The following is a 21,581-nucleotide window of genomic DNA, read 5'->3' as shown; positions in this document are numbered from 1 at the left end:
GGCCTTGGCTGTCCTGCTCGTGCTGCCTCAATCCTTAGAGCCCAGAACACTGCCTGGCATACAGGAGGTGCTCAGTAATTGAGGTGCTCCTGAATGAATGAGGAAGGGAAGAAAGGAAGGGAGAAAGAAAAAGAAGGGTTGGAAGGAACAAAGGAAGAAAAGAGGGAGAAAGTCCCCAGGAGTGTCAGATGTCTCTGTCACAGCACAGACCCTCTGCTGGCCCCTTACCTCCAGAGACCTGTGCAGGGTCTGGTGGTCAGAGGAGAGCTGGTCCATTCTGTGCTGGTGGTGGGAGTTCCCCTGGACGAGAGGCCTCATGGCCTCCATCTGCACCCCCAGGTCCAGCCCCTCCTCCTGTAGCCCCTGCAGGAGAGGAAGGAATGAGTGGAGCGCGCTTTCCGCTTCTCCTTGTGGAAGCTGATCAGGGCGGGGGCTCCGAGTGGGAGAGACTGGGAGGGTCCCGGGACCGTGGGACTCCCCCTCTCCATCCGCTGCACCATATGGCTGTCTGATGGGCCCATTCTCAGGACTGGTGAGAATTTTAAAAATGAGATGAAAACATTCTGAGACACCATGAAAATAAACTGCTAAAGACCAGAAAGCATCTCTGGGGGACAAACTCACGTCTGGACTCAGACTTGATGACCACTTCTTAATATGAAAAATCACATCTCAGCTTTAGTTTTAAAGCCCCAAATGCATCATTTTTAATACCTTCCAAAGAACATTCCCAGTTACGTATGAGCTGTGCTTGGGTTTTAAAAAGATAATTGTTGTTTCACGTGCATTTTAAAAACCGGCAAGCTCCTCACGTGGCCAACAATTATTCATGATCAGCCTACGTACAGTCCAGTGTGTTTTCAAACATTTATTCTTAATCCCCAAATCATTTATTTAACTGAAGGCCTCTGGACTCATTAGGAACACTTAGTGAAGCAACTTTAAAAGTAAATATTCACGTTAGACTTTGGAACCATGGAGTAAGCAAAAGGACAGCCTATCATTTTGTTAGGCTCAAGAATCAGCCATTTGGAGGTGCTAAAGGCCTTGCTGAGGCCAGGAACCATCAGGTATATCAGCAGAGATTCATCTGAGATGAAAGGTCAGTTCTCAAGGGAGGGTCTAAATATCGGGCTGGCCGCTGCTTTGCTGGTTACTGTTACTGCAGGGGGCTGCTTCTAGGCACAGCTGAGTATCTGAGTAGAGGTGACTCAGGCCCGACAGACCTCTTACCTGCAACCTCGAAAGCTGGGCCTGTTTCCCAGGAAGGTCCCGCTGAAGCCCATTCTCAGCACGGACCCTGATTTGGAGGTCTGAGAGCCTTCTCTGCAGGGGATCAAAAGCATCTCCGAAATCTTTGTGTTGAGCGAGTGAGCTCTGCGGAGACAGAACAGGCAGCACACAAATCAGCTTTCTTCTCAGGCTCCCAGTGGTACAACCTGACACTCACAGACTAGCTGCTCTATCTCCAGCCTTCTCCTGGCTGGCTCGTACTCACTCAGGCACCACCCCCTCCAGGAAGCCTTCCTGGAGCCCTTGAGGTGTTTGACTCCCCTCCTTGAGGACCGTAGTGTCCTCACCTAACAGTTGTTCTGCCTCTAGAACAGGGGCTGGCAAACTACATCTCCTACCACACACCCCAAGTCCCAGCAGGGGCCTGTGTTTGTAAATAAAGTTTTATTGGAACACAGCCACACCCATTCATTTACAGCTGCTTTCATGCTACAGCGGCAGAGTTGAGAAGCTGCAACAGAGACCACTTGCCCTGCGAACCCTCAAATGTTTGCTAAATGTTTGCTCCGTGGATTAGATGAGACCAGGGATGTAATGCTCTTAGCAGGTGCCAGGCCCCTGGTCAGTGCCCCAGAGACCATCTCTTTCATCATCATCATTATTAGACGCTCAGCAAACATTTGTTACCTAAAAGAAACTGGTCACAACATCCCATGTTATGTCTGTGATTTCGTGTGGCCGTTTAAAAGTGTCCCTAATAATACTAGCTCCCAGCTCTCCAGTGGTTTAAAGTTTACAAGTGTTTTTCTCTGCATTTTCTTATCTGACAGTCCCCAGCTCTTTGCAGAAAACGGTTCGACTTGATCAGTGAAGAAGGGAATTTGGGGGCAGAGGTGGGAGGCCGACAGGTGAGAAGGATCGCGCCATAATCCTACCCAGATGATAGATGAGGGGCCTGAGGTCGTGGGGGACAAAGCGATATGTCCAGGGCCACGTGGTGGCCAGTGGCAGAGCTGGGGTCAGGATGCAGGGCTGCCCTTCCTGGAGGGCTGGGTCGACGGCTGAGGGCCGCCAGTGGGGCTCACCTGCAGTTTGCTCTTTCTCTGCAGAAGCCGGTTGTGCAGTAAGTCTCTGTCCCTCACGGAAGTTGCCACCTGCTCCAGCAGGGCCGTGGCTCTCTCCTGGCCAAAGACGCCGCCCAGCAGGTCTTTCTTCAGCTGCAGCATCGTCAGCTCCTCCTTCAGGCGGGAGCTTTCCGCCAGGGCCGCCTAGGGGAGACAGGGCCTCCGTGAGCCGCAGGGCAGGATGAGGCTGGAGATGGGGCCAGGAGCGCACCTGTTCTGGCTGTGCCTGCCCAGGAGGCTGGGCCTTGGTGCTGGTTTCCAAGGAAGCAGCAAACGTAAGGAGAAACGGGCTGGCAGGAGGGCGGTAGGAGGCCCTGAATGTCAGGGTCAATCTGATTCCTCTCTCACCTCCACATCCATCTTATTACCAAAGCCTGAGCAAGAATTCTACCTCCTACGTGTTCTGGAAATCCGTCCCCTCTCCATCCCCCACCACTGACTGTGCTCACCTGAACCCCAGAAGCTCCTGACCGCCTGCTGCCTCCCAGCCGCCCCCCAAAATTGACCGTCCAAACTGCAGCCGAACCCCAAACTAACCAGTCTGATCCTCTACTCAGTGATCCTCTATCACCGACAGCAGTGGGCCATCCCCCAGTTGGTGTATGGGACATTTCGAAGGGGCTAAGGGCCTATGGGATCATGATTAGAGGAAATTCTGGAAGGCTTCCCAGAGGAAGTGGCACCTGAGTGAAGTCGTGATGTGTGGGAGCTCACCGGGCAGAAGGGGAGGAAAAGGGGACTCAGCAGCCCTGTGTAATGGGCAGCTGGCTCCTAAGCAGGCAGCCTGAACTCTGCACAGCCCAGGCCCCACCTCCTCCAGGAAGCCTCCCCTGACCACATTCCCAGCCTACATGCACTCTTCCTGCCCCCAAAGCCTTGTTCCTCGCTTCAGGCTCCTGCTGATCAACAGCTGTTGGGGACAAATACCTCTTGCTTCTCTAACTGAGGGCACAGGGGCCCTGGAGGCCAGGGGTTTGGTCTTCAGCTGGCCAGAGTCCTTCCATTTGATATCTGATGATGTTACAGAGATGCTGAGCTGGGCACGGGGCTGGGAGAGGGAGAACTAAGACCCCAGCCCAGGTGTGTGGTTTGCAATTAGCTACACAGAGGTCAAGCTTCTAGCTGTAGGGAGTCACCTTCACCCCCTTTTCACCAGACTCAGACACAATATCATGAGGGTTAAGAATTCAGGCTGGGGAGTTGCAATCATGAGTTTGGATTCCATACTAACTGGGAGAACTTGGGCAATTCCAAGCCTCGGTTTCCTCATCGGTAAATTAGGGTAGTCGTACCCTAGCTCACGGGGCTGCCGTGAGGCTTAAATGCCTAGGAAGCATTTAACATACTGCAGGACCCAGAGTGAACACACCATAAAAGACAGATCTTCTCAGCCATTATTATTTAACCAACTGTTACGTGTTGAATTGTGTCCTTCAAAAAAGATATGGTGGGAAAAAAAAAAAGAAGACTCATGGGGAGAAGATGGCCACGTGACGACAGACACGGAGATCAGAGTGACGGACCTACAAGCCAGTGAACACCAGCGACTGCCAGCAAATACCAGAAGCTAGAAGAGGTAAAGGAGGATTCTCCCCTAGAGCCACTGGGAAGAGCAAGGCCCTCCTGACACCTTGACTTTGGACTTCCAGCTTCCAGAACTTTGAGAGAATGAACTTCTGTTGTTTGAAGTCACCAGTTTTGGGTGCTTTCTTGCAGCAGCCCCAGGGAACGAATACACCAGCCACGCCCAGGTTTTGGCTGGAGCTTTGCAGATGCACAGGCTGCTCTGAGGCTAGATGCAGGAGCTGAGTCAAGACAAGAGAGAGCTGGCAGCTCGAGCCCTGGCCTGTGAAATCCATCCCACCCAGGTGGGCCGGTGGGAGTGATGAAAGACATACTTCCAGCCAGCAAACAGCGTCCAAACGTGAATAAACCAAAGTCCTGGCCCCAAGTGTTCCAACCCACTGCTCCGCGAAATTCCCACACTGGGAGTCCTGGGTCATACTCGAGAAAGACGGGACCTCTCTCCTGCTTCAAGGAGGTCCCGGTTTGCTTTCTGCCTTAGTGGGAAGGACGGGATGAAATATAGTTGTGACACAGTGGGGAAAGTTAGACAGGTCTGGGTCAAAGCCAGCCCTGTCACTTAATGGCTGTGTCACATCGAGCAAGTGGCTTCCCCTCTGGGACATTCGTTTTTCTCAACAGTCAAATGATAATAAGTGTTCTGAATGCCTCGCAAACCTATTTTCAGGAGCCAGAGTGAAGACATGGATAAGAACATTAGACAAGAGTCTAGAACCCACCATTCTGCCCCCAGCTCTGCCCTCTTGAGCAGCCTGACCTTGAACAAGCTCCCTAACTTCTCCCTGGCCCCAGTCCCTCATCAGTAAAATGAGGAGAATGGTAGAAATGGAAACAAAAATCCATGTACATAGATAATCAACATGTGCTAATTATGGCAATGAAAACTGGAAAGAACCTAAACAATCTAAGTGCAGAAACTTTAAAAAAAAAAATGACATGGAATATTCTGCAGCCATTTCAAGTGACGGCTTTACTGACCCATTTTAAAGGCCGCTGAGGAGAAGTTCATACGTGTCAACTGAAAGTACCTGAATATACAACCATACAGCATGAGCTCAAATACACAGTGAGGATGCACACTTGCAGTGGTGGCACCCACCTTGGGGCCATGAAGGCAGACGTGGTTTAGAGCTGGAAAGAGCTTGGGTCCTGGAAGATACTGCTGAGCTATCAAGCCAGCTCTGGGACGACCTGAAAGTCTCCGTGTTTGTTTGTTTGTTTAATTATTTAATTTTTTTGGCCGCGTTGGGTCTTCGTTGCTGCTCGCGGGCTTTCTCTAGTTGAGGTGAGCGGGGGCTACTCTTCGTTGCAGTGCACGGGTTTCTTATTGCGGTGGCCTCTCTTGTTGCAGAGCACGGGCTCTAGGCGCGTGGGCTCAGTAGTTGTGGCTCGCGGGCTCTAGAGCGCAGGCTCAGTAGTTATGGCGCACGGGCTTAGTTGCTCTGTGGCATGTGGGATCTTCCCGGAGCGGGGCTCGAACCCGTGTCCCCTGCATTGGCAGGCAGATTCTTAACCGCTGTGCCACCAGGGAAGTCCCGTCTCTGTGTTTTAAGCCACCACTGATCAGGTTTCCTGTCACTTGTCACATGCAGCCCAATTGACACACAATAAAGGTAATGGTCTGACACCCTGTTTCTCAGCACTGCTCAGGCTTCCACCTGAGGACTGCCTGCAGCAGGGTCCTAAAGAGAAGGGCTGAGCGCAGATCCGTGCAGTCCTGGAGCCACACCAGGCACCAGGCTTCACCTCCTTCCCAAGAACTGACGGTGACTTTTGTCGCTGATAACTACAAGTGTTGACATTTCCTGTGCACTTAGAACTCACCAAACAGGGTACAGTGGGCTCCACCCAGACATCTGGAGGACCCAGAGACACGCCTGTCCCTGCGGGGGCGCCTGAAATGCTATGCTTGGCTGGTGGCCTCCCCCAGCTGCACCCATCAGCCCTCCCGACAGAGCCATGCGGACCTCAATCTGCGGCAGGAAGGTGTGGATGGAGGGCGGGTCCAGCAGGCTGGCGGTGACGTCCACGATCCTCTGGGCCAGAGCCCTCCACAGCTGCAGCTCCTGCAGGGGCCGCTGGAAATGCCGCCACAGGTCCACGCCCGCGGCATTACGTAGCCTGCTGCTCTTGGCTTTCATGCTGTGAGCACCATGGAGGGGGAACCGAGAGAGGAGAGAGCGGGTCAGTATAGGAGCAAGGCCGCTGCCCAGAACCCAGAGCGCCCGGCTTGTGCTGCTTCCAGGGCGGGCACTCTCCTCTTCTACGGACTACTGGGCTGTCCACGGGACCCTGAGGCCTACGCTGTCCAGACAAAAGGGCACCGGAGGTAAGCCAGTCCTCGAATAGACTTGCCTCCCAGCTTCTGGACCAGGGAAAGAGTCAAGCCTGGAAGAGGAATTATGGAGCCCTCAGGCTGGTACCGCCTGCCCCCAGGCACCTCGCGGAAGCAAAACAAAATACTTTCTTGAGTAGGATGCCATTACTTGAGGCCCAAATAATTTCTACAAATAATTTTTCCAATATACTGTCCATTGCATAGCACAGGGAACTATATTCCATAACTTGTAATAATCTATAATGGAAAAGAATCTGAAAAAGAAACGATATATATGTATAACCGCATCACTTTGCTATACACCTGAAACGAACAAAACGTTGTAAATCAACTACATTTCCAAAAAAATACGTATATATATATGTACAGATATAATGTCTAGCACCCAGTCATAGATAACCAGCACCTGCCCCCTCCACGAGAGCAACGAAGGGGAGGGAGACCTCGGCCACCCTCTCCCACGGCCGCTTTATGCACAGGAGGTTCAGTCTCACCACCACCTCAGCGTCTTGTGGAGGATCCAGACCCTTGTTCTGCACGTACACATGTAGGGCCTGTGCACACCGTGGGGCGAGAGTCACCTGGCAAGGCAGGAGGTCCCTGAGTTCCTTCTCGAGGAAAACCCCTGCATCAGAGGCAGGAGGATGAGAAGTGCTACAGGGGCGGGGACAGCTGGGCTGTGTTCCAAACACCTCTGAGCCTCACGCAGTAAAAACAGGTAGCGATTCTGAATTTACACTGTGCCCAGCTCCACACAGGGTGGATATTTGAACTGCTGGTCTTTGCTGGGCTAAGAAGCTGGACCTAGCCGCGCCCGAACCCATGGGCGGACACGGAGGTAGCGGCTGGTCTGAAGTCAGGTCCAGCGCTTACATCAGCACGGCCGTCAGCAAGTGGGGCACAATGCTGGCCTAGTGAAAAGTCCTCCCCTTTGGCCATTACATAGGGGACCCATCCCCCGTGCGAAGCTGCATAAGGAGACTTGATGGAAATAAGTGAGGAGGCCACATAGCACAGAGAAAAGCAAAGTTCAGGCCTCTTTCTGGGAGCAGAATGGAAAATACTTCGAAAAGGGGTCAGTACCTGAGCCCAGTGAGACCCTATAATGGCCAGTCGTTGATAAGAACAAGAACTATTTGTTATCAGGCAGCAAGAGGTGCAAGCGCCTCTGCAGCTGGCGTCAGATGGGCAGAGGCCCTGAGCATGAGGTCCAGGACCACCCGTGGCCCGCCCGGTACCTCTGGTGCTCCTGGATGGCAGAGACCACGCTGCCCGCGAGGGGCTGTGGGTCCTCGGGGAACACGATGAGCTCCTTCAGCCGGGCCTGCAGACGGTCCACCCGAGGCTCCTCTGCGGCCAGCGCCGCCCGCGTGGCCTGCAGCAACAGACAACACCCGACGGGACAGGTGAGCTTCCGAGATGGGATGGCGGTGTGTGTGCACCGGGGTGAGCATATCCTGTGGAAGTGGGCCAGCCTGGGGGAAAACGGTCCCCCAGGGGAGGGACAGGGGCCCCGAGAGCTCAGCCCCTGCTCTCCCGCTCCGTGACCCCAAACACATTTGCTCTTTTTTTTTCTTTGCGGTACGTGGGCATCTCACTGTTGTGGCCTCTCCCGTTGCGGAGCACAGGCTCCGGACATGCAGGCTCAGCCGCTCCGCGGCATGTGGGATCTTCCCGGACCGGCACACGAACCCGTGTCCCCTGCATCGGCAGGCAGACTCTCAACCACTGCGCCACCAGGGAATCCCCTTGTTTGCTCTTGATGAGCAGGTTTTTCTCTTTATCATCACCTACCTCACAGCCTTGCCATCGACTAACACCTAATCATACAAATAACTAATACTTAGGGAACAGTGATGACGTGCTGAGTGCCCTGTGGTCCCATTCATTGAAGCCTCGCCATGGTCCTAGACAGTAATTCTCTGTGTCCCCGTTTTACACACAAGGAAACTCTGGCCAAGAGTTTTCTGACAGTTGCAGAGCTGGGCAACGGTGGACCTGACATTGGAGCCGGGCCGTCTGGCCCTTAACCTGCCCCTTCAGCACTGAAGGAAACAATGACCTGAAGACGCTCTGTGAATCCACTTATTGTCGGCAAGAGGACATTTCCACCCAGCAGCCCGACCACTCCACTCAGCCACGTTCAGGCACTTCGGATGCGGCCTCTTCCTGCTATCCTGGGAAATGTGGAGTTTGATCCTGACCTTGACTCTGGCTGGTCCCATGCTCAGTAGGAGGCAGGGTGGGGGAGTGGAAAGCGCACAGGCTCTGGCAGGACACAGGCTGGCCTGAAAACCCACCTCCAGCCCTTCCCAGCTGCGCAGCCTTGGATTGGTCCTGGTCCCTCGGGGGTAAAACGGGGCCACCCCCGCTTGACAAGGCACCGGGTACAGGGCGGGAGCATTTCTCACTACATAAACGCTAGTTTAAGAACAGAGATCTTCGAACAAGTTCTGAAATTCCCCTTCACTGATTTCCGGTTAGTCATATCTTGGTCATAATTGACACTTGAACCGGGTGGGACAGGCAGCACCTGTAGGGATGTGGTCTGCCTCCTGCTTCGGGAAAGGCTTCCTGAAACATAGCCGGGCATGGCCAGGTGGCGGCTGTCGGGACACGGGAGTGTTGGCAGGGCTTTCCAGGCCTTACCCTCCCCGAACTCCAGCCCTGCCAGTTTGCTTGCTTTGACCTTGGCCCTCACCTAGAACTCCTGCTAAGAGCCATATGTTCCCTGAGTCCCGATGCTATTGGCAGGTGCTGTTCTAAGCACTTTTGTTTTCACAGGTTCATAAGGAATGTGGAAGGCAGGTCTTATTATCATCACGTCCCTGTCACATTTAACTGAGATTAAACGACTTCTCCCCGGGAATTCCCTGGCGGGCCAGTGGTTAGGACTCCGCGCTTTCACCAACGAGGGCCGGGGTTCAATCCGTGGTTGGGGGAACTAGGATCCTGCAAGCTGAGCGGTGTGGCCAAAAAAAAAAGATTCTTCCAAAGCCAGCCAGTCGGCAAGGAGAGGAACCAAGACTCGAACCCGGGCAGTCTGATCCGAAAGTCCCCGCCGTTCACCACCGCACCACACCACCCCTACCCTGTGCCAAGGCAGACAATCCTACAAGGGAAACAACCCCCTTTGTACAAAGTTGATCACTGCAGTGAACCTGGTCTCCTACAAGGCTGAGTGATGTTAAAGAGCACGGATGCTTCGTTTCTACCTACACACAAATATTTCTGCATATGAGCAAACGTTAGAAAGAAGAGGGGAAGAAACAGAAGAATCTGGAGTGGAGGTAGGGCCTGGGGGCTTTCCTTTTAGATCTTTCCCCTAATGGAATTGACAAGCTAGCCCTTTGAGTTAATATAGTAAATAAAGGACTGCAGAAGGGTGTTAATCCTTATTTGAAAAATCTCTCTGTCCTCACGTCAAACCTCTCGTGAGTGTGCACAGGGGTGGGGACGTGGGAGGGTGCTCCGAATGGACAACGTGTCTGGGTTGGACACACCCTCCCCAGGATGGGCATCATCTGCTGGGCCTCCTAAGAGCCCTGGTTATGTTTGTTCCTCATCTTCTCTACACTGAGAGCCTTGCCTCTGACCTCACACTCCCTGCTCTGTGCTCGGAAAGTGCTCACCACATCCTACCATCAGGCAAGCGAATGGCAAACTTGGAGCCGGTCCACCTCTTATTTACCCACCAACTCATCATGTGAGGCTGGGGATGTTGTGGGGGCGGGGGGAAATCTCTCCAGGCCTAGTTTCCTCATCCGGAAAACAGGTACAAGCAACCAATTTGTCTACTGTGCTCGGGGCACTGAGATTATCAAAAATCCAGGAAGACCAGAGCCAGCGTGCTTGAGACTTAGCGCGATCCTCCCGCTGCACAGATGCCCCGAGGCACACACGGCACCCGGACTGGGCCGCGGCTTTGCCAAACACTGCTTACCGAGTAGAGTCTCCAGCGGGCCACCAGCTCGTCCTGGGTCCCTGCTTTGGCCGCGGGTTCCAGGTCCTCCTCCGCCAGCCTCTGAAGGCCCTTCCTGAACTCTGCCAGCTCGGCCTCCAGCTGCCTCCTCTGCTGCTCGTAGGCTTCCCTGGACCAGAGCAGGCCCCGCAGCCGCCCCTCCTCCCCCTCCCAGAGTGCACGCAGCTTCTCCAGAACATTCCGCATCTCCTCCAGTTCTCTGGTGATCTTCTCTGCACCCAGAGGGGAGCTGCTCTGGATGACGCCCCCGGCCTGCTCCTCCAGCCTCCGCAAAGACTCCTCGCCCCTGGGAAAGTCGCTGGCGATGTCCTAAAGCAGGGAGGCGGTGGGAAAAAAACCCGAGGGGAAAAAGAAAACACGTGCTGCATTTCCCAGGACCTCTGGGAGCGTCATGCCCAGCGGTAATTCCTATTCCCAGGCTAGACCCAAGGCACCTTTCCAAGGGGTGGACTGTCTGCCTTTGTAACATTCAGGATGTGATTCCGTTACCATGTCATTTACAAGCCATGGGATTAAGTGAAGGGGAAAGTCTCTGCTGGGTACTTCTCTGTCTTTAACACTCTCTGACATTTGTTAATCTTGCTTTTTTAACAGAGACGGAGGCAGCCTCAGGCTCGAAGCCTTCAGCTGGCCAAAGTATGGAGCAAATAGAACCTAACGGCGCCATTTGGCCTCATTACAGCTATTTGTGTGGCTATCTACCAATTCTGAATGAGTATTGGTATTCCATTTATGACAATGATATAAAATTTCTTTTTAAATCAGTGTTCATTGCCTTCTAATATTAAAAAAAAATTTGGTAAACACTTTTGTCTGTTTTATTTAAAATACCTCCAAAATATTTTTTTCACTTTTTTAGTGAAGTGCAACTTACATGGAGTACAGTACAGACTGTCCTTGACTTAAAATGGTTCGACTTATAATTTTTTTACAAGGGTATGAGAGCAATAGGCATCCAGTAGAAACTGTACTTTGCATTTTGAATTTTGATCTTTTTCCAGACTAGTGATATGCAGCACGATGCTCCCTCGCGATGCTGGGCAGCGGCAGTGAGTGTAAACCAACATAGTTTTCACTTTCACTATGGCATTCAATAAATTACATGAGGTATTCAACACTTTATTATAAAACAGCCTTTGTGCTAGATGATTCTAAGCTAATGGAAGATGATCTGAGCACGCTTAAGGTGGGCTGGACTAAGCTATGATGTTTGGTAGGTTAGGTGTCTTAAATGCACTTTCGACTTACGATATTTTCAACTTACGATGGGTTTATTGGGACGTAGCCCTACTGTAAGTTGAGAAAATCTATATATAGATCTTAAGTGTTACTGTTCAAAGAGTTTTGAGAAATATATATGCCCATGCAGTCCACACTGTTATCAAAATATAGCATTTCTAACATCCCAGAAGATTCTAGAACTTCATCTATTTGAAATCATAGAATATGTTATTTTTTGACACTGGCTTCTTTCACTCAGCATAATGTTTTTTAGATTCTTCTATGCTGTCAGGTATATCAGAACTTCATTCCTTTTCATTGACTAATATGTCTTTGTACATATATTCTATTCTATGACGTGTTTATCCAATACTCTGCTGATAAAAATCTGAGTTGTTTTCAGTTTAGGGCTGTTATGAATAAGGTTGCTGTGAACATTCTTTTACAGATACCCACACTTTTCAAAAGTTCAATGTAGGGCTTCCCTGGTGGCGCAGTGGTTGAGAGTCCGCCTGCCGATGCAGGGGACGTGGGTTCGTGCTCCGGTCTGGGAGGATCCCACGTGCCGCGGAGCGGCTGGGCCCGTGAGCCATGGCCACTGAGCCTGCGCGTCCGGAGCCTGTGCTCCGCAACGGGAGAGGCCACAACAGTGTATATCACTTTGCTTTTACAAAAGACCTACAGTAGTACCTGTTTTCGCTACCTGAAAGAAATCCAAAGAGGATTTTAGCTTTTGCGAGAAAAGGTAATGACTTCTCCGCTTGTTTCCTGTTTGTTTGTTTTTCTTTTTAATTTTGTGGCCGTGCTGCGCGGCATGTGGGATCTTAGTTCCCCAACCAGGGATCGAACCCGCCCCCCCTGCAGAGGCAGCAGAGCCTTAACCACTGGACCGCCAGGGAAGTCCCACTTCTCTGCTACACACCATTTCGGCTCAAGAACAGTTGCATAGGAACTCGACTTTCAGATAGTGGGGAAACTGCACACGTCATACAAGATATTTTGTGGCCACCGTTCATTGGTTTTTTCAAAAGAGAGTCAATTAAATACAAATATTAAATAAATGGTATAGGTGCTGTAGAGCTGTGTCAAAAATTATAAAGTGGTCCTTGAATTATTGAAGATAATCTACCCACTCACTTTACAGAGGGGGTCGGAAGCTCGTTCAGGATCACAGCAAGTCAGGAAGCCCAGAGTGGACCCAGCTTCTCCTGCAGCTTAGATGCTTACGCCAGGGTTCCTTACCTTCACATACTGACATGTGAGGTCAGATAACGCTTTGCTGTGGGGGGCTGTCCTGTGCACTGTAGGATGTGTAGCAGCACCTCTGGCCTCCATCCACTAGATGCCAGGAGCACCTCCACCCCCAGTTGTGACAACCAAAAATGTCTCCAGACGTGGACAATGTCCACCATTTGAGCCCAGCTGCTCTAGACCATGCTGCTGTGGCCTTGGGTTTCCAAATGCCCTACTGGCTCAGAGACTTCCATAAAGCAGCCGAGGCCCCAAGCATGGGATCTACACCACATCCCATGCTTCTCCTCTTGTGGCGTCTGTGTACAGGGATGTTTGTATCTCTTGGGACCTCCCAGCCCCATCCTATTAAATAAACTCTAACAGAGACCCGCCAGCCATGAGCGCTCCCTCCCCACTCTCGTAGAGACTTGCCGGGGGTTGGTTACCTGCAGCGCCAAGAGACGGTCCTTGGTGCTCAGCCGGCACTTGCGCCCCATGCAGCCGTGCACCCGCTCCACCACCGCCTTCAGCCACAGCTGGAACTTGTCCACGCTCAGCTGGAAATGTTCATGCTCCTGGGTCACCTGCTCCAGCAGGTCCACTCTGTTCTGTGGGAGGGGAGGAGAGTCACCGGCCGTAAAGGTCCCCAGCCCAGGCTGCCCCTCGCCTGGCCTCCCAGGCCTGAATGTGTGTGTGTGTGTGTGTGTGTGTGTGTGTGTGTGTGTGTGTGTGTGTGTGTGTGTGTGTGTGTGTGTGTGTGTGTGTGTAGGGAGCGTGGGACACAACTGACCCTCAGCCCTTTCGCTGGACACAAAGATCCCGGACATTCTTCTCTACCTCATCAGCAATCAGTCAAGAAATTCTTGGCTTTAGAGACCAAAACATGCCAGCACTGGGCTTGTCAACCACACAGTGGGCTTTTCTTCCTGCCACGTCCTAGGAATGGCACTCAAGATGGGGCCGTGGTAACAACTACATAACACTACCATTTGAGCACTTAACCAAGGTGCCAGCGCTGCCCTAAGAACTTTGTGTACAAGATCATCTCACTGAATGCTCCTGACTGCCCCCATAATGTGGTACCATTATTATCCCAGTCTGATAGATGGGGAAACCAAGGCACGGAAAGTGAAATGACTTGCCCAAGGTCACCTGGCTAGGAAAGCACCAAGATTCCAACCTGGGAGGCAAGGCTGGGCCAACGCATCTCTGCTCCATTGCGACTATGTTCATGGGGTACGAGAGTAAACAGCAGGCTTCCCCCCATTTCCCCCCGAGTGTGGTGATTTGCCTGCATGTGTTGGAATTGCCTCTATTTTCAGACACTCCCACTGAAGCTCTAACCACACAGGGGCAAGATGGTGTCCTAAGGGTGGGTGACATTTGGGGAGATAACAGTGTCCTGCTATAAGACCTACTGTGTGCCTAGAATTCTGATTTTCAAAACACACCCCTGATTACAGCACCATCTCTTTAAACCCCTCCACTGCTCCCCACTGCCCCCAAGCCCAGGTCCAAGCATTGTAGCCTGGTGGTCAAGGGCAGGACCCCACGATGCGGCTCTGCAGACCAGCGGTCAAGACCCTGGGCTTGGGAGCCCACTGCCTGGGGCTTGACCCTGGCCCCCCTCGAGCTTGTAATTAACCCCTCCGTATGGTGTGGTTGATAACAGTAACTGCCTCATCAGGGTGGCATTAACTGAGTCAGGGCTCGCACAACCCCAGAACAGCACCGGACAGCTAGTAAGAGCTTGAGAACTCTGTGCCATTGTTTATTGTCACCTGTGTCCCTCTGCTCTTGTCACACCCAACCAGGTGAGAGGTGCCCACGTGGCAATGCTCATCTCCAGGCCCCACCTGCTCTGAGGCTTTGCCCACTGCCCCAGGCTGTGGCTCTCCCCCAGCCTTGTCTACCGAATTGTCATCTGGTGGGGACCAAGCGCTCCCTAAGGACACGGGGGTTGATTTCATCTCCCTGGTCCCGCTCAGGGCAGGCTCTGAGACTAAGTGCTTCCTGAGTGGCCAGAGGTAACTAAGTGTGGGGTGTGTGCCGGGGGAGGGATCTCTCCAAGGAGAGCCAAGAAAAAGGAACCAGGGGACCTTCGTTTAATAAGCACCTACTATGTACCTGGAAATAGACCGGCATTATCGTATTTAATATCTTCACAAGGATCCCAAACTGTCCCATTATGCGCGTATCCAAATGGGTGTCGGGAGGTAACTTAACTCTTGCAGACAAGATTTAAACGCCAAGTTCAGACTCCAGAATCACTGCTCAGGCCCAGCGGGTGGCAGAATCTCTCGTTCTCGCAGATGGGAGATATTCTGGGCTTTGCCTGCCACGTGGTTTCCGCTGCAACTTCTCCACCACTTGTGTGCTACTTACATCGTAGCACCCAAGTTGTAGCCACAGGCAGACACACAAAGAATGGCTGTATTCCAACCAAATGAATCATGGGCACTGACATTTGAATTTCCTATCATTTTCACATGTCATGAAATAGTCTGCTTTTAATTTTCCCCCAACCATTGAAAAATATAAAAACTATTTTTGGTTTACAGGTCATAAAAAAGTCAGGAATTGGGCTGGATTGAACCTACGGGCAGTGGTTTGCTGACCTCAGCTCTCAGCCATGGAGTCAGGCCACGTTCAGGAAGGTCCTGACCTTCTACGAGGCTAAGTCAACCATTCTCAACTGGGAAGGGTAGACGGACACGTGGATTTGAAAACCCCCCCTGGCTATTTGTAGGTGCCTTCCCCTCCCGTGGAGAAGCCCCTCACCAAACCTAGAAACACCAATTCATTTAAACCTTTGCAACACCCATGGCAAGTAGGGGAAAATATCCCCATTTCAGAGACGGGGAAACCAAGGCACAAGATCAAGTCCTTCAGTGAAGAACTGAGAATCCTCTCACTATGGGAGGGAGGCTCAGCGCTTGACAGATGGGAAACACGGGGCTGCTTGAATTCAGAAAGTGGACCAAGGTTCCCCTGCTGCTCCCCGTCCCCCGCAGGGTTATTTGCATCCACCAGAATCCTCCCCGAGCTTCCTCCATCCACGAGAAGATTCATTTACGAAACAAAGTGGGTCAAGAATACTAAGCAGAGAATAGGGGCTGGGCCCCTGGTTGACACGGATGGTGATAAAGGTTGCAGTGCAGCAAACTCTCCAATAAAAGTGCCGGCTGGCGGCTCTGTGTGTGTGAAGAATGAGGTGCTGGCACTGGGGGAGATCCAGAGTAAATAAAAGCCTCTGTGACGGTGAGCAGGCGGCTAGGAGAGGAACGCGGCCGAGCAGGGCAGGCATCCAGCCGCGCTCTGTGCCAGGCGTAAAGAGATCACAGAACACAATTCACCACGGGCGGGCAGGGCACGTCGGAGGAATGTGGGTGACAAATGGGAGAGGGTTTCACCTCCTCTCGTTACACCAAACAATCAAACCATCTGTGTGGGCAGAGTTGTCAGGAATGTCAAAACCCAACCAATTAACAAGGGCGGGAGTGGATTTGTGCCTCTGCAAAGGGCTGCAGGAAGGGCTCTGATTCCTGGCCGAGATGCCAAACAAACCCAGCCACAGAGGGAAGCAGGGAGGAGGAGGGTGCTACTATCTGCCTGGCCCTTCAGAAAACAATCATTGGATTAAAAACCATCAGGCAAAGTAAACAAGCAGGCCCCGCCCACGGGCAACCAGCCTGCTTTGTCTATTCTCGGCTTTCAGTGGCTTTCTGCTGGCTGTGCCACTGCTAATTCCCCGGGCTTGGCCACTTTCCCTGATCAAGAATCTCCCTTCAGGGGGTGGTCACGAAGGATACAGTCCAGAGGTGACCCCCGCTGTGCTTCTGTGGTCCTGTCCCTGTCAACACCAGAGGCCTTGCTAATTAACATATTGGAAGTCAAAACTGGATTTTTAGAGGCAAAAGTAGTGGCTTGTTAACCAGCACAAGAAATAATGAAATGGGCTCTCCTCGGTGAAAGTTGAGATATTAGTACATACGGTATCTCCTATGGCCTGAGATGCATCCTCCCCAAATTCACACGATGAAGCCCTAGCCCTCAATGTGATGGTCTTTGGGGGCAGGGCCTTTGGGAGGTGATTAGGGTTATATGAGGTCATGAGGGTGGGGCCCTCAGGATGGGATGAGTGCCCCTATAAGAACAGACACCAGAGAGCTTGCTGACCCTCCCTCTCCAGCGTGTGAAGACACAGCAAGAAGGTTACCATCTTCAAGCCAAGAAGAGGCCCCTCACCAGGAACCAAATCTGCTGACACCTAGAGTTCGAACTTCCCAGCCTCCAGAACTGTGAGAAACAAATTCCTGTTTTTTAAGCCACCAAGTCTATGGTATTCTGTTCTGTCCACCCGAGCAGACTAAGACAATATCCCAGAGACGCTTCCCACCCTTTGAATAGGCCTGGACCTCTAGGGGTCCCTGCGTGGCTCTCCTACTCTCACTGGAGTGGGAGGATTTCAGTTGCCTGCCTCAGGGTGGCTTTCTCGTCTGACTTTAGTGCAAGGTGAGACCTTCATCAAATGTCCAGAGCAGGTGACCAGGAGGCATCCGGGCTACCAAGAACCTCTGAGGACTACTGGACATGCAGTGTCCCTCACCCTGCTTAGGGTGGAGCCAGAGTGTCTTCCTTTCGTCTGAGGCTGGAAGGCCCAGTATGGGGTATGCCCTGGGAGGCTGACGCTGGGGAAGCTATATCCTATTTTACTGAAGAGGACCCTTGCTAAGGGTGATATAACAGTTTGCCCCTCTCAGTAGCTCCTGTCTTCTGAAGGTCATGGCATCATCTGGAAGCTATGACTGTTCTCACCAACAAAATGCACATGCACATGACAGTTTGAGTATAACTTCAGAGAGGCTCTGTAGGGGCCTGCCCTGGCCTCTCCCTCATACCGCCTTTCAATCTTCTACTGCCGGCTCTGGGAGAGACAAGAAACAGCTCCCCATTCACCACCCCTACCCCCAACCCCATCCCGAGAGCTAACCGGGCTCCCTGTGAGTTAGAACACAGCTCCCAAACCTCTGGCAGCCAGGAGCAGGAAACCAAGGGTCTGTGAGCTTCAGTCAACAGCTCAAAAGGCCAAACTGAACGGCCTTCTCTCATAGGGTCCAGTCACCCTGCACACCCCCCAGTTTCCACACTGAGGTCAAAATTCACCAGCCCGTCTGGCAACTCGGAGGGCTTCTGCCAGGGCGGCAGCTTCCCCCCACCCCTTCATCATAGGCAGAGCCCCCAGGCTCCTGCCCCCAGGATGCTGCCAGCTGGGCTCCGCCTCGGGAAAACCCTTGGAAACAACCTGCTCCCTCATCCAGGGGCTCGAAACCTCCCATGTACCACTGCGTCCACTTTCTGAGCTGGACCCACAGGAGCTCTGGCGGCCCCGATCTCCCCTGATGGACACAGGTGCAGCGACTCACCCAGGACCCGGGGCAACCACCAAAGGAGGACCCCACATAGGGAGTCGCCTAGGACTTTCGGTTCTTTCTGATGGGCCAGGGGTATCTGACCCTTAGATTATTATTATTTTTTTAATTAAAGTATAGTTGATTTACAATGTTGTATTAATTTCTTCTGTATACAGCAGAGTGATTCAGTCATATAGATATATACGTTCTTTTTCGTATTCTTTTCCATTGTGGTTTATCACAGGATACTGAATATAGTTCCCTGTGCTATACTGTAGGACCTTGTTGTTTATCTGTAGATTATTTTTTAAGTCAAAATTTAAAAAAAGGGCCCAGTCACACCTTCTCTACTTACCACATAAGAAGGTTGGGAGACTCAAATGAGGTCAAAGACATGAAGGGACTAGGAAAAGATAGCATTCGCCAATAAGAGTTGTGATTTCTATGAATTTTTGGATCCAGTGAGGGGAGGGTTCCCTGGAGGGACGATGAGAATCTCTGAGGTGATCATTTCTTAGAATTGGTGCTCACCGGTGCCCCAGGCATGCCCCTTCCACACACACGCGTGTACACTTACACACACACACACAAAACCACTTTCCATTTCCTGCACGAGGCGCTCTCTGCTGATTGGCACAAGCACCTGTTTCTTGTAAAGTCTCAGCAGCAAGGAGGCCATGGGCCAGGCACCTCCCCTGCCTGAGCCCGTGGGGCAGACCTGGAGAGAGAATTGCTGTTAAGCAGGCTCTAGACACTTGGAGGCCGTGAGGGAGGACCAGCTGGCTACAGCTCTGAGAGCCAAGCTCCACCCCGCCTGCCTGTCCTCCGAGCCTCCCAGCTGCAGGGGCGGGGTTCTCATTCATTCAATGAAGGGCTCCGAGCACCTGATACGTGGCAGACACCATTGTTGTCGCTATTTCTTCTCACTGCTACCGAGAGCACAAGTCATCCTTTATTCTGGGAAAATGCCTGCCAATTTCAAAGAGCTCACATGCAAACTCATTCAGTCCTACACCCTGGCTCCAGGTAGGGTGAGCACCCCGAGGCCACACAGCTGGGAAGCAGCAGAGCCTGGCTGGAACCCAGGTCCCTTTCCAAGCATTCTGGGGCCAGCGTCCTATTCCTACTCAAGGTTTCTCAGATCTCTGCTTATTATAGAACCATTTCCCATAACTTGAAGGACCCAGGAGACTTCCACCTCCAGCAACATGGGAGAGCTGAATACCCTTCCACCGTAGCCAGCCAGAAATGCTGGATAAAATGTAACAAGCATCATTTAAATGCAGAACCACGCACACACCGCACACACCAAGGTAAGAGATAGCCCGTGGACCAGATGCAAAGATGCTATGGAAACCAGGATGCTAAATCCACATGTGTGCTTGACGTCTTCTTGGGTTTAATGCTCAGGTTGGAGGAGGAGGTCAGACTCTGGGCCCAGGGGGGCAGAGACCACGGCAAAAAGGCAGAATACTCAGGGGACTCCCCCTCTGTCAAAGGGTGAACTAGAGGAAAAAACCTTCCCACCAGCGCAATACAAGACAGAAGCATATGTGTCTCAGCCCGGGGTCTGGCTGAAAAGACAAATGAAAAGATAGTCACCTTTCAGAGTACGGAGCCGGGAGCCTCTTGCATCATTTTGGCTTAGGGTTCAAGTGCAGAGAACCCACTTGATTTAGGAGCCCCCAAAACATTTCAGTGACACTCAATGGGAACCCTGAAGGTAAATTCCCATGGTAGCCTGGCTGAAGAAAACACAAGCTCTCTGAGGGCCAGGCCCAGCCACGGGGTTCTGCAGATAAGGCCCCAAATAGGATGAGCTCACAGCTCAGAATTACGAAGTCTCCAAGGAAATGATCCACCATATCAGGAGACCCAACAGACGGCAGTATCAGGCCAGGAACTTCAGCTCCTAGAGCAGCCTGACGATTATAAAATGTGTATGATTAAAATGACTACAGATAGAATCCGTACCTGAGAGGAGTGCCAAGTTTAAGAGAAAAAGGACAATGAAAAAAAGAGGGGCTTCCCTAGTGGCGCAGTGGTTAAGAATCCGTCTGCCAACGCAGGGGACACGGGTTCGAGCCCTGGTCCGGGAAGATCCCACGTGCCGCAGAGCAACTAAGCCTGTGCACCGCAACTACTGAGCCTGCGCTCTAGAGCCCGTGAGCCACAGCTACTGAGCCCGCATGCTGCAACTACTGAAGCCTGCACGTCTAGAGCCCGTGCTCTGCAACGAGAAGCCGCTGCGATGAGAAGACCACACACCGTAATGAAGAGTAGCCCTCGCTCACCGCAACTAGAGAAAGCCTGCGTGTAGCAACGAAGACCCAACGCGCTAAAAAATAAATAAATAAAATAAGTAAATTTAAAAAAAAAAAGAAGAAAGAAAGGAAAAAAGTGAATGACGGATATAATACAAAACCAAATAGAATTTCTTGAAACAAAATTGAACTTAATAACTCAATGGACTGTTTAAACCAAGGCAAGAATGAGGTGAGAGACGGGGACAAACAATGGGCAGAGGAATTGGGGGAAGGACAAAAGAGAGCAGAGGAGGAAAGCAAAGGAGAAGGACTAAAGGGCAGGAGGAGGGAGGGAAGGAAGGAAAGAGGGAGGGAGAGGGGAGGGGAGCTGGGTGGAAGTGAACCTCAAAGTCCATCAGTCAGTCAGTCAACATACACTTACTAAGTACCCACATGTGTATTAAGCATGAGCAACGCTGGCCATACAGATAGTAGATAATGTGTCAATGGGTGGATGGATGGTGGAGGGGTGGGTGAATGGGTAGGTGGAAGATTGACAGGTAGGTAGTTATATAATGCTTGGGTGAGTGGATAAGGGATGGGTGACAAGTAGATAGTGAGTAGGTAAGTGGGTGAAGGGGTAAACGGTGGGTAGTAGATAGTGGAGAGATGGATGAGTACATGGGTATGTGAAGAGTACATAGGTGGGTTGATGAGTAGGTGAATGAATAGATGGGTGGGTGATTAAGTGGCTGGAGAGAGGAATAGGAGATCTAGTTAGGTTAGTGGAGAGGTAGATGGGTGAGTGAGTAAACAGATGGACAGGAGGGTGGGGAGATGGATGGGTGGATGGGTAGGTAAGTGGATGGAGGGGTGACTGGGCAGATAGTACATAAGAGATTTGGTGGTTAGTTTAGAGGGGAAATAGATGGGTGGGTGGGTAGACAGTTGGATAGGAGGGTGGGGAGATGGATGGAGGATGGGTAGGTAAGTGGATGGAGGGGTGAGTGGGTAGATAGTAAATAAGGGATTTGGTGGTGGATGGAGTGGTGAGTGGGTAGATAGTAAATAAGGGATTTAGTAGTTAGTTTAGAGGGGAGATAGATGGGTGAGTGGGTAGACAGCTGGATAGGAGGGTGGGGAGATGGGTGGATGGTGGTGGGTGAGTGGTGTCGGGTGGGTGGATAGTAGATGGTGGGTAGATGG

General features: G+C 51.9%; 1 protein-coding gene across 1 annotated transcript in view; it reads right to left on the bottom strand.

The window, feature by feature from the left end:
* SYNE3 (spectrin repeat containing nuclear envelope family member 3) overlaps positions 1 to 21,581 on the bottom strand; it is a 91,451-nt gene that overhangs the window by 21,224 nt on the left and 48,646 nt on the right. Inside the window, exons 5-11 of the mRNA XM_082647561.1 lie at positions 13,162 to 13,323; positions 10,223 to 10,570; positions 7,518 to 7,654; positions 5,909 to 6,083; positions 2,319 to 2,501; positions 1,234 to 1,377; positions 229 to 363 (exon numbers count right to left, since the gene is read on the bottom strand). Of these exons, the coding sequence (XP_082503687.1) occupies positions 229 to 363; positions 1,234 to 1,377; positions 2,319 to 2,501; positions 5,909 to 6,083; positions 7,518 to 7,654; positions 10,223 to 10,570; positions 13,162 to 13,323 (1,284 nt within the window). The remainder of the gene's footprint in view (positions 1 to 228; positions 364 to 1,233; positions 1,378 to 2,318; positions 2,502 to 5,908; positions 6,084 to 7,517; positions 7,655 to 10,222; positions 10,571 to 13,161; positions 13,324 to 21,581) is intronic.

The sequence above is a fragment of the Grampus griseus genome (assembly GCF_964374135.1).
Source record: "Grampus griseus genome assembly, chromosome: 2".
NCBI classification, from domain to species: domain Eukaryota; kingdom Metazoa; phylum Chordata; class Mammalia; order Artiodactyla; family Delphinidae; genus Grampus; species Grampus griseus.
The sequence above is the reverse complement of the archived record's forward strand: the minus strand, read 5'-3'. Positions and strand labels throughout refer to the sequence as shown.